The sequence below is a fragment of the Musca domestica genome, unplaced genomic scaffold (assembly GCF_030504385.1).
Source record: "Musca domestica strain aabys unplaced genomic scaffold, Musca_domestica.polishedcontigs.V.1.1 213, whole genome shotgun sequence".
NCBI lineage: Eukaryota > Metazoa > Arthropoda > Insecta > Diptera > Muscidae > Musca > Musca domestica.
This window is the reverse complement of record NW_026712260.1, coordinates 27051-40903: the sequence shown is the minus strand read 5'-3', so window position 1 is coordinate 40903 and position 13853 is coordinate 27051. Positions and strand designations below refer to the sequence as shown.

The window sequence follows — 13853 nt, the reverse complement described above, 5'->3', positions numbered from 1 at the left end:
AGATATCTTATAGAGCTCGGAAATACCTTTGCCAAATTTTATTAAGATTGGTTCAGATTTGGATATAGCTCCCATATATATCCTTAGTCCGATTTCAGGGGTTTTGTGCAAATAATGGCTAATATCAGCCCAGATGGAGTTAATTTCGGGACATACGTTTCCATTTTGTGCAGCTCGGCTCCGATATATATTTTTTAATATAACCCTTCTCCATGCACTCTATAGCAAACTATAACTGCTCTAAAGCCAAATGTTGATAGGTGGTATGATCTACTTGAAATAAATTTTTATTGTTACTGGAGCTCTTCTAAATATGCATAGTGTTGTAGGGTATCGTACAGTTAGACCCGTCCGACTTTTGACTTTTCCTTACTGTTTCTTTTTTTAAATCGCCCAAAAATTGAAAAAGGACCGCTTTTGAAAGTCCACAAAATATATGCCAAATTATAGTTTAAAATATTTTTTATCTTTCCAGGATCCAGAGACGTGAGTCCTTGAACCCGGACGGGCCGATTCTTTAGAGTACATGAAAATTATGTTTTGGTGTAAAAAAAATTATTTCGCGTAGCTAGTGTTGGACATAACCAGAGGCCAAGATCGAATTTAGCAAAACGTTCGTTACCGAAACCGGTGTAGAGCATACCCAGAGGAAAAATTCTCAAGCCCTGTATGTACCCCATAATGAGCCCTTTTTCTGACTTTTTTTGGGTTTTATAAAAAATCGAGCCTAAAAAGTAAAAAATTATTATTTTTCAAAATATTGACGCTTTATGAAAGAGATACCGAAGTAGTGGACCAACATTGTCCATTTCGTATTCCACCTAACTTTGATATAAATATTACGCCGTGTCAATCTTGGACAATATCGACTTTCGTTAGTTATGTACCAGAAAGAGTGGACCAATATATCTTACATATTTGCATTGGATCAGCCGTAGATAGCAATAACGCTGATTTGTTTCTTAAAATTTTTCAAAATTTGTACCCCAAATGGGGAGCGGGTCAATAAATCTCAAATTCATATCAGATCTTGTGTTGGTAGAAATATTGGGATATGCCTCGTTTGAGAAGAATCGGGTGATTATATCGCATTTCATGGGTTTAATAATTATTCAAAATGTTGACCCATTGTGGAGTAGGTACCACAAGAAGCGGTCCGATATATCCCATATTCATACAAGATCATGTGTTGGCGGAAGTATTGGGATGTGCCCAGTTTGAAAGAATTCGGTGCTTATATCGCTTTTTATGAGTTTAATAATTATTCCAAATATTGACCCTTTGTGGGGGATACCAGAAGGAGTGGTCCGTTCGATCCATTCGTCACACCATTATGTTCCAAGTTTGGACAAAATCGGATACTCCCTTCTAGAGTTATCGTTCGCACCAGCAAGCCCCGAATGATATATGCCCTCTCTACCCGTTTGGCTGAGGGTATAAAAACCGGTAGAAAAATACAGCAAAAATTATAAAAAAGCACCGAATATCGTTGCATATGCAAGCTGTAGTACACATTAACTAAAATTAAATACAGAATCTTGGGAGCTACCGATATATGGACCTGTACGATTTCTTGGGAGGTACCGATATATGGGGCCTATACGAAGAACTGAACTGTACTTTCTTACCCATTTAAAGCTTTAGATACAAAATGTGAAAAAATTCCGGCCAAAAATGTATCTAAAATCATCAAAATGCTGGATATCGTGAGTTATCGTTATATTGGGACCCATACGAAGACGAGGACCTGCATGTGCAATTTTCTGTCATATGCTGCAGTACCCAGTAGGAACTTCATATGCGAAATTTTAAATAATTTCAGTGAATAACATGGCTAGACTTGGATTAAAAAAGTAAAAAAGCAGTAAAAGGCCACTTGAAAATACCCTTCACCATTTTAAAGAAACTTGGAAATTTTCAAAAATAAAAATCGAAAACTACTACCTAAATGAAAACCGTTATATGGGGACTATACGGAGACGTGGTCCTGCATACGAAAATTTTAGTCATAGGTTGTAGTATCCATTACGAACTTCAAATACGAAATTTGAAACGATTTCGGTAAATAATGTCGCTAAAATCATGAAAATACCGAATCTTAGGAGGTACCAATATATGCGGCCTATGCGAAAACGTGGACATGCATATGTTATTTTCTGTCACTGACAGTAGTAACAGTTAGGAACTTCAAATACGAAATTTGAAACAGTTCCGGTGAATAATGTCATTAAAATCATAAAAATACCAAATATCGGCAGTTACCGTTATATTGGGGGGCTATACTTAGACGTGGACATAGCCCATACCAATACTAAAAATTCTACAAAATTTTATCAACCTACTTCATTTTTTTCGGAAGCTAGAGTGATTTCCACACAGAGAGACGGACGGACATCGCTAAATCGACATAGAATTGAATGCCGATCAGAAATATATATATACTTTGTGGGGCTTAAAATGTATATTTCGAGGTTTTACAAACGGAATGACAACTTAGTATACCCTCCATACTATGGTGGAGGGGGGTATAAAAAGTCACACACTCACAGTGATCTTAATAACAAAATGACCAATTTCAGCTATTTTCCGTCACGATGTACCAAATTTAGTACCATTTAGAACTTTTCGTACATTTTACAGTACGAACTTTAGATTCGATATTTTTACATCAGGCATGCTTTCCATCTTTCATTCCGATATACAATTTTAAGATTTTAGCTATGTCTGTTTTCAGCACATCATGGTACCAAATTAGTACTTTTAGTACTAATAGTACTTAGTACTTTCGCACACTTAAAGTTTGAATCTCCTGAAAGCCTTCTGATTCATCTATGCCACGATTTCTCCTCATTGTAAATTTCAGAATTCTAACACTATACATTCCCCCAATACCAGATACCAGTACCAGTACCAAATTTATACTTTAATTTTGTCCAAGTGATATATAAGTAAATATGGCCAGAAATTGCGACCGACAATGACCTTCGCCCACCGACGTGGTCGGAAATGCATTTTGAAACCATTTTGGGGATGGGATGGTGGCAATCCAAAAATGTGCATTTTAAGCAAAATTCTCTAAACATAGCTTAAAATGTACAATATCTGAGGGGGCCGGGTCCCCTGGTTACTTCGGTGCCATTACCAAAATTTCTTCAAAAATGATTCTGGGTAAAAATCAAATCATTTTCTCGTTACATTATAAAAATTTAATCATATTGTTTTTCTTTTTTCTGAATAACATTGTCATTGCACTTGTCACACATATGACAATATGAAAGAAGAAAAAAAAAACACATTAACAAAAGAAAACCACTATCATCTTGTCCTTCCTCCTGCTCCTCCCCACCCCTACAACATTTCATTCATGCACACTTTCACTTTCTAATGTACAATACATGTATATGGGTGCATAGAATTTTTACAATGACCCTGAAACACAACAATGGCAATAGAAAAATGTACAAAGCAAAACCTCTACTAATTTGTCGGATTTGTCTGTCTGTCGTCGCGTTGTTCTGTCGCCTGTATTATTTTTTGTAGTTTTTTGGTACTTCTCTCCTGTCGACACAGCAAAATGGCAGCATTTTGAGAATCTGTTTCGTTTAATATGCCAATCTATGTGTGAGATATGCCTGTGTTTAGTTTTTTCGGCTATTTCTTTTTTGCAGTTGCAATTCGCCACATTGCTCATTATTGGCCCATAGCCAACGTGTGACAAAAAAAAAACACCAGGTTACAATAACAACAACATCGACGTCAAACATGAAATCTCAAAAACAAAAAACCGACAGATATGCAAATAACACCAAGTAACGGAGGCGAAGAAAAAATGCAATCGAAGGAATCAAGAAAACAAGAAGTTAATTATATGCAGGAATTTCACTGTTAGGTCTAAAAGAAAATGGGAATAAGCCAAGTAAAAATATAAATAGAGAGGTGTACAGTGGGCCAAAGTCAACTAGGAGTAGATGAGTTTTCACACCTGAATTACAGTTAATTTCGATTACGATTTGTTAATTTAAAACATCATTCGACACTCGACGGCCAGAAAGACGGATATGGTCTTATCGACTACAAATATTTTTGTTTCCCAATACTTGCATAGCAGATTTAAAAAATCCTCATTTGTTGAGATCCTGCTAATGTAATGGGTCTCCCAAAAAAATTTTTTTGTATCCTCCACCATACATAGTATGGAGGGTATATTACGTTCGTCATTCCGTTTGTAACTCATCGAAATAATCATTTTAGACCCAACAAAGTTTCTTGATCAGCGTAAAATTCTAAGACGATTTAGCCCTGTTTGTCCGTCTGTCCGTCTGTTGTGATCACGCTACAGTCAAAACGAATTAAGATAGGAACCTAAAATTTTGCACAAATCTCTCTTTTGTCTGCAGGCAGGTCAAGCTCGAAGATAGGCTATATCGGGCCACGATATCGATATTTTATCCCTTGGAAGAGAATTATCTATATAGGTCCACGATACCGTATAGCCCCCATAAAACGGTACCCCCGATATTCGGTAATTTGATGATTTTAGCCACATTTTTCAATGGAATTGTCTGAAATTCCATACAAGGAGTCCCTTGCGAGCAATTTACCCCCTGAAAGAGAATTGTCTATATAGGTCCACGATATCGTATATCGCCCCATATATCGGCACCTTCCGATATTAGGTATTTTAAAGATTTTAACAGAATTTTTAATGGATTTAACTTCTTTTTAAATTATTTAATTCATTCCAAATGGTGGAGGGTATTGAAAGTTCAGCCCATCCGAACTTACTGCTTTTTTACTTCTTTTAAAGTCTCCTCGCTCATATTCGAAGAAAAATGACCAAAATCAGCATTACTGGCTTTTCAATGTAAACGTTAGATAACTGACCCTATAGAAAAGTCCCCCTTTCCTCATAAAATAAGTCTATACAGGTTAGGTTATATTATCCACACACTAAACTATCTGTGCCCCAGCACAGGTCATGTTTAATCCTTGAGGGTCTAGTCTACCCTTAAAGTATTACAGATTGGATGCTGAAGTTATTAAGGGTTCTTTTAAAGTCACTATATACAGGGTGAGATAAAAACAAGTAAAAAAACAGTAAGTTCGGCCGGGCCAAACTTTTAATACCCTCCACCTTAGGGTAAAGGAAACATTAGAAGAAATGTGGCGAAAACCATCAAAACACCGAATATCGGGAGGTACCATTGTATGGGGGCTATATCAAATCATGGACCTATACATACAATGTTTCATCAACGGAGCTGGAACCCATTATGGCTACAAATTCCAATTTTGAGACAAATCCGTGAAAAAATGTGGCAAAGATCATCAAATTACCGAATATCGGGAGGTACCATTATATGGGGGCTATACCAAAACGTGGACCTATAATTACAATGACTCGCCACACGCACAGGGACCCATTATGACCTACAAGTACCAATTTTCAGAGTAATTCTTGAAAAAATGTATCAAAAATCATCAAAATACCGAATATTGGGAGGTACCGTTATATTGGGACTATATCAAAACGTGAACCTATAAATACAATGTTCCGCCACACGAACTAGAACCCACTAATACCCACAAATACCAATCCTTATACGAATCAGTGAAAAAATGTGGCAAAAACCATCAAAATACCGAATATTGGGAGGTACCGTTATATGGGGGCTATACCAAATCATGGACCCATATATGCAATGTTTCGTCACCGGAACTGGAACCCATTATGACCAACAAATACCAATTTTTAGACACATCCGTGAAAAAATGTGCAAAAAAATTAAAATACCGAATATCGGGAGGTACCTTTATATGGGGACTATACCAAAACGTGGACATACATGCAATATTTTGCCACACGCACAGGGACCCATTATAACCTACAAGTACCAACGGACAGACAGACAGACGGACATCGTTAAATCGACTTAGAATTTTATGTTGATTATGAATATATATACTTTATGGGGTCTACGACGAATATATAAGGATGTTACAAACGGAATGACAAAGTTAATATACCCTCCTTTCCAAGGTGGAGGGTATAAAAACTGCAACAAAGGCAAACGCCGTATTTTTTAGCATCAAATTTTAGAATAAGTTTAGATTTGTTCGAATTGGTCACCTTTCGCAGGAATTATGGCCTTCAAACGGACAATGAAACCGTGACACGCTGTCCAAATTTTGCTCTGCGCTATTTTGGTCCATTCCTGGCGAAACGCTTGCTTGAGGTGATCGACACTTTGGTATTTTTTAGTGCCAACCTTGCTTTCCCAAATACTTCAGACACAATAGTCCAACAGATTGGTATCCGGAGATTTTGGTGGTCATTGTGCGCTGGAAATGAAGGGAGGAACCTCACTTTGTAAAGATTCTTGGGTGGCGCGTGTAGAGTGCGATGGTGCTGAGTCCTGTTGGATTGTCCAAGGTCTGCAGCCAAAGTTTGCGTGTCCAAGGCATTAATACACCCTCCAGAATATTTTCGCGATAATATTCGCCATTTATTCTGATGCCACGGTCGATTAATACGAGCGGAGAGTGACCATCGGCTGTTATGACGGTCCACACCATCACCATAGCCGGCGCTTGAGATGTGGTGGCCAACTGAAAGTGCAGATTTTCAGCAGAACTCTTTGGCATGTAAACACGATAATTTAGTTTGTTTACAAATTGCTGGACAACGAATGTTTTCTCATCGGAGCAAACCAAATTCGTCAGTTCACCACTTTCGGCCAAGCGAAGCAACTCTTTAGTTCTTTTGAGTCTCTTTTCTTTCTGCTGCGGTCTAAGTTCTTGCACTTTTTGGAATTTCAATGGCTTTACCCCGTGCCCATTTTTCAATATTTGCCGAATGAAATATTGCGATATGTTCAGCTCATGAGGCATTTTTCGGCCACTGCGACGCTGGTTTCGATCAAGTGGCTTCTTTACTTTTCGAATCATTTCTGCTAATGTTCCTGTTTTCTTCCGTCCACTTCCTTGACGTCAAGCTACGCTACCAGTATCACGGTAACGAGTGATGGTGCGAGACACAAAAGATGTATTCACATTAAAATGCTGGAGTGCTCTAAAGATAGCCACTTGTGGTTTTCCAGCCAAATATAGAGAAATCATATCACGCTTGAATGTCATCACAAATAACTTTTTTTCTGGAAAATTCTCACCAAAATGCTTTTTTCCGCTTGTAAACAATGTAATGAGCTGTCACTGGAATAATTTTAACAGTTGTCGGACGAGTGGCCTAGGAATGACAGCAGTCTGAAAATGGTTGCAGTGTTTTCATCTCATCCTGTATATTCTTGATCAGTTTAAAATTCTAGGACGAGTTAGCACTGTCCGTCCGTGCTAAAATCTTGCATATATCAGTCTATCGTCTGCAGGCAGGTTAAGTTCGAAGATGGGCTATATCAGATCACGATATTCGGTATTTTGATGATTTTAGTCAAATTTTTCAATGAAATTGTCTGAAAATCCTCAAAGGAGTTCCTTCCTTCCTGGAAGAGTATTGTCTATATATCTCTACGATATCGTACAGAATTCATACAACAATATCTCTCTATTTTCTGTATTTAGATAATTTTAGCTATATTTTCAATGGAATTGTCTAAAAATCCATACCAGAACTTCTTTCTAAGCACTTTACCCCCTGGAAGAAGAGGATATTTTAATGGTTCTAGGGACATTATTCACCGGAGTTGTTTCAAATTTCGTATTTGGAGTTTGTAATGGATACTACAGCCTATGAGAGAAAATTGTTTATGCAGGTCAAGGTCTTCGTATAGCTCCGATATAACGGTACCTCCCTATATTCAGTATTTTCACCGTATTTTTTTAAGTTTCGTATTTGAGTATTGTAATGGCTTACGACTAAAGTTGCTTATGCAGGTCCACGCCTTCGTTTAGACCCCAATATAACGGTCATATTCGGTATTTTTGAGATTTAAACAGAATTTTTAACGGATTTAATTTTTTTTTTAAATTTCCAAATTCGTTCCGTGCTTCAACCTAACTGCTTTTTTACTTGTTTATTTTTTCATTTCCATTTTTAATAAATTCATTCCTTTTTATCTTCATTTTCAATTCATTTTCTAGAATATATTTTCGGGTTAATATATCAAACCTTAAAATTATTGTTATTGCATTAAACCAATTAGCCTATTTCAAGAAAAAAAAGAAGCATTACAAGAACGAGAATAGCAATCAATTAACATATGACGGGCACTTAGACAACGTGACAAGAGCGACAGACATCGCTGCAACAACAAAAACGATGAAAACATTTTCTGTTTTTCAGCGCCTAAAAGTTGGCTTGTGTTATTTTTAACATTGTAAGCCTAATAATATACCACATTTTGTTAAAAAAAAAACCACATGACATTCACAAGGTTAGACGAAAACGATGAACATTATTTCTAAGAATTATGACAGAATAGAAGAGAATTTTAAAAGAGGAAAGCAACAAAACATAAGCGACTTTACAATACAAGCACGTGTTCACGTGCACTTTTTTTATTTGCAACTAGCGTACGACTTTTTTTTGCTATGGAACGACCAACAAACAACAAAAACATATAGCCAACCTGATAGTACAGAGTACTGTATCTGTCACTGATTGGAGTGTAAGATCTTTGATAGGGAAGCTGTAAAAAAAAATAAACAGAATAAAATGAAATAAACGGAAATTAAATAAATAATTGAAAAATAACTTAAATTATGTTTAAAATAAATTTAAATAAATAAATTTTAATTTTAAAATATTTAAACGTAAGAAGATTATTTTTTTTTGTAATAAATTATCACAATTTTAATTGAATAATAAATAATTCAAGGAAATTGTAAATGTATAAAATAAATATAAAACTGTGACACAAACAAAAAATAATGACAAGGAAAATCCAATAAATTATGAAAGCAGAGCTGAAAATAGAAGACACACATCTCGGCGTTTTGAAAGTATACATCGAAAAGTAACCCAAAAAGGGTCAAGTTTCCCAATCTTCCACTTTTTTTAACTTTTTCGGATTAAGATTCTATAGAATCCGTTGATTTTTGACACATAGTGTCTTCGGCAATATTACAGATAATAATACAAAGATTATTTTGGTAGGAAATGTTAACCCTCAAGGGAGTCGCCCTTTTGGTCCTTTTTTTAAATTTTGATTTAAAACTCCCCTTAAACGGGATCATTGCTAGTCAAAATATTCCACAAAATTATTTGTCATAAAATTCAATAAAATTCAAAAGTCTAAGTCTCCCCTAAATACCAGGAATTCATTTACGAGTATATTAAAAAAAAAAACATTTTAGGGTTAAAGCAATACCCTATGAAAATTCATGCAAAAATCTCCAATAAAACATCATTTTAGAAGGATAACGTGAAAGACGAAAATATTCTTAATCAAATTTCAATATAAGTTATAAAAGAAAATAAATCAATATTTCCATTGTATATCCCAAAAATATTGTACAATTGTTGCCAAAAAAAAAGCTCGAAAATATATAATATTTTTTATGATAAATGTTTCTTTGGACTTTTTCGAGTTGACGCCTAAAAGTTACATTAAGTTTCTTTTTTGGCAGAAAGTGTGAAAAGAAGGAATATTCTATACAGAATTTAACTTTAAAAGAATAAAAAAAACACAAATAAAAATGCCGGGCCGAACGTTGAATACCCTCCACCATTTGGAGCGAATATGGCAATTCTCAACAACAATAAAATCCGTTAAAAATTTTGTTGAAATCTTAAAAATGTAGTTGTTATATTAGGGTCTATACGACAACATGGACCTGCATAGGTAACTTTTTCCATAAACCATTACAATATTCAAATGCGAAGCTTAAAAAACAATCGGTGAATAATGTCGCTAAAATCATCAAAATACCGAATATCTGGAGGTACCGTTATATGTGGGCTATACGAAGACGTGGGCCTGCACAGACAATTTTCTGTCATAGGCTGTAGCATCCATTACGAACATCAAATACCGAATTTGAACAAATTCCGGTGAATAATGTCGCTAAAACCAACAAAGTACCGAATTTCGGGAGGTACCGTTATATGGGGGCTATACCAAAACGTGGACCTACATGGTCCATTTTCAATACCAAAGGTCCTGCAGACATAATATACTTTTGAGGAAAATTTTATCAATCTACTTGAATTCGGAAGCTAGAGTGATTTCCACAGACGGACAAACGGACGGGCATCGCTAAATCGATCGATTTTATGCTGATCAAGAATATATATTTATATATATTTATACATAAAATTAAAAAAATGACCGTGTAAAAAAAATGTATATATATATATATATATATATATATATATATATATATATATATATATATATATATATATATATATACTTGATCAGCATAAAATCGATCGATTTAGCGATGCCCGTCCGTTTGTCCGTCTGTGGAAATCACTCTAGCTTCTAGGGTTTTCATAGTCTTCCGCATTTTTAATTAAAATTTCGAGTAAAGAAAGAGAATTGTTTTGTAATTTTTATACCCTCCACCGAAATATACATTTTAGACGCCACAATATATATATATATATATATATATATATATATATATATATATATATATATATATATATATATATATATATATATATATATATATATATATATATATATATATATATATATATTTATTTATATATATATATATATATATATATATATATATATAAATATATATATATATATATGTATATATATATATATATATTATTTATATATATATATATATATAAATATATATATATATATATATATATGTATATATATATATATATATATTCTTGATATTGATGATATCTCAATGCCAAATGTGTTCCACTTAGTACTTTTCGTAAAATTATAGTATATATTTACCAATATTAAATTTAGTACCATTTAGTACTTTTCGCACAAATTTAGTATTTTTCGAATACAAAATATAGTACCCATTTCCGAAACCACCTCTATATGTCTAGGCTACACATTAACAGTAACTTTAATAACAAATTTCAGACTTTAAGCACTGTTCTGTTCACTCAATGCCATATTGTGCCAAATATAGTACTATTTAGTACTTTTCGTGGACTTTTGGTCACATTTCCAAAACCACCTATTTATCAAAAACCTGCCACCAACAGGGATTCCATTATGAAATTTTAAAATTCCAGCTTCATCCGTTCACCCTAAACCAAATCGTTCCAAATGTAGTACCATTTAGTACAGTTCGCACACTCAGTACACATTTCCAAAACCAACTTCATGTATAAAAACTAACTTTTCAACATTGATTCTCGTACCGAATTTCAAGTTTAAAGCTCTATCCGTTCACATAATACAAAATGGTACCATTTTATTACTTTTGGCAACCTTAAAATTCGAAATACATCTATCCTGCACTCCATCCGTGACTCTCATTCCGTGTGTCCAATACAAAGTATTCGATTTTTTAATTCTTTTCTTATTCGTTTAGTACGAAATGGAATCCAAAAAATAAAATCAAAAATTACTTAAACTTTTTCATATGCTAATGACCTCTAGTCCAAAATTCAACGCAAAAATCCCTCCCACACAGTAATATAATATATATATACACAAACTAAATGTCTTTTAGTTGTCATGCCAATAAATTTACAGGTAAATGCGTGCTAAAATATTTCTCTGCTTATTTCGTCTTCATGTTTGCACCCAAAAAAAAACTACACACACACCTTGTTGGGATGTTCATAAAAAATGACCAAAACGCTTGCGATGACCTTCACATTGTTTACTTTTTTTTTTCAAGTTATTTTCAAATTTTCGAAAATTTGTTGTTCACAAGTCAACATACACACATACAATACGTATATGTACACAAAAACACGCAATAACACCTTTTTATGTGTACCAAAAAAGAAAAATTAGTCCACCCACAACTACAATAGGTCGTCTTAATGGGTTAAAAATGTCCCACCTTTGTCAATTTAAAATTAAATATTCTTTCACGTTGCTGTGAATGGATGACATTTGGCAATGATTTCGACGATGGCAAAAATCTCAAAATAATATATAAATGAGGGGGGGATTATGCTTGCCATTTTATTTCATTTTAGAATTTATAGCCAACATTTCGCTGTATTTTCTTTCAGCATTTTATTTTCAATTTTTGTTAATTTATAATTAGCTTTTCATAAAAAAAAAATATTTTTGTATTTTTTTCGTTTTAAAACAACAACTATTTGCTTTGCTGTTTTGGGGGGAATGGGTAGGTGGTAGAGGCATTGAAAATTGATTTCATTGTTTATTTTGGTTTAGATCACAAGACATAAACAAAAAATTAAATTTTTTGAAAATTTTCCTTTTAATTTGCCAAATTTTTCACAAAATCAAATGTTTATGAGGCAAAGTGTATGAGTGTTTGTGAACTTGTGTTTGTTTGTTTAGGTAGTATTAAAGAAATGAGTCATCCCAGGTGATTAAACATAAATAGTTGGTATGTAGCGTATATACATATATGTGTCGCAGAAAAAATAATAAACAGACAGTTTGTCTGTGGGTGTTTTCGTTTATTTTTATATATTGTTTTATATTTTTGGAGAGATATTATATAGAGATATTATAAAGAGCCATCTGTTTACTCTTTGTGTCCAAATTTCCAACTTTTTGTTATAGTCGCCATATAACCCGATATTTTGTATTTAAATTATTTCGTCATATCTGCGTTCCAATTTTTGTTGAAATTTTGGTATTTGGAGTTTTTAATGGGCACCACTATAAAGTTACGAAAAGTCCTTAAATGGTACTAAACTTCTGAAATGGTACCATTTGGCATTTTGTTAACGGATAAGGCTAAAAACTTACAATTTAGAATATAAGTTTGATGTATGGAAGTGGTTTTGGAAATCTGTACTAAGTAAGCCAACTGTACTAAATTGTACTAAATTTGGAGCAGTTTGGTCTAGGGTGAACGGATGGAGATGGAATTTTAAATTTTTTTATTAGAGTGTCTGTTGGTGCTAAGTTTGTGATAAAGGGGTGGTTTTGGAAATTGGTACTACAAGTGCACAAAAAGTACTAGACAGTACTATACTTGGTACAATTTGGTATTGAATGAAGATAAAGGGCTTGAAATCTGAAATTTGGTACATATTTTTGTATTAGAGTCGCTGTTCATGAGTAGCCTGGATATATGAAGGTGGTTACGTAAATGTGTATTATAATTGTACGAAAAGTCCTAAATTGTACTATATATAGGGTGTATGGGGTGAAGATAATTTGCTTGAAATGTGAAAAAAAATTTTGAAAATTTTCCTTTTCATTTGCCAAACTTTTCACAAAATCCAATTTGGTATTCATCTGTACATATGGATATGTTACGAAAATGTGTACGAAAAGTACTGAATGGCACTTGTCCGAAAAGTACTAAATGGTACTAAATTGGTTATTGGGTGAAGGGATAGAAATATAATCCTAAATTTGATATTTAGATAAGTGTACAATAGTTGTTCGAAAAGGGATATTGGGGTATTGGTTGAGGGGCTCAAATTTGAAATTTGAGGGGCTCAAATTTGATATGGAGGTGGTTTCGGCAATGTGTACTATAATTGTGCGAAAGTACTAGGTGGTACAAAATTGGTTGGTATTGGTTGGAGGGACAGAGATAAAATTCTGAAAATTGATATTTAGCTCTCTGTTGGTGTCTGGAATTGAGATATGGAAATTGTTTTAAAAAATTTACTATAATCGTACGAAAAGTATTAAATGGTACGAAATTTGGTACCAAGTAAAGGGATAGAGCAGGGATCTTCAAATTTGATATTGAGATCTCTGTTGGTTTCAGAAAATGAGATATGGTTTCGGATA

General features: G+C 33.8%; 1 protein-coding gene across 3 annotated transcripts in view; it reads right to left on the bottom strand.

Moving 5' to 3' along the window:
- LOC131802576 (dual specificity protein phosphatase 13-like) overlaps positions 1-13853 on the bottom strand; it is a 43794-nt gene that overhangs the window by 7403 nt on the left and 22538 nt on the right. For 2 of the 3 annotated variants that reach the window (XM_059122895.1, XM_059122896.1), the window contains exon 2: positions 8586-8645. The exons of the other annotated variant lie outside the window; for it this stretch is intronic. In XM_059122895.1, the coding sequence (XP_058978878.1) occupies positions 8586-8645 (60 nt within the window). The remainder of the gene's footprint in view (positions 1-8585; positions 8646-13853) is intronic. 3 annotated transcript variants of the gene reach the window in all.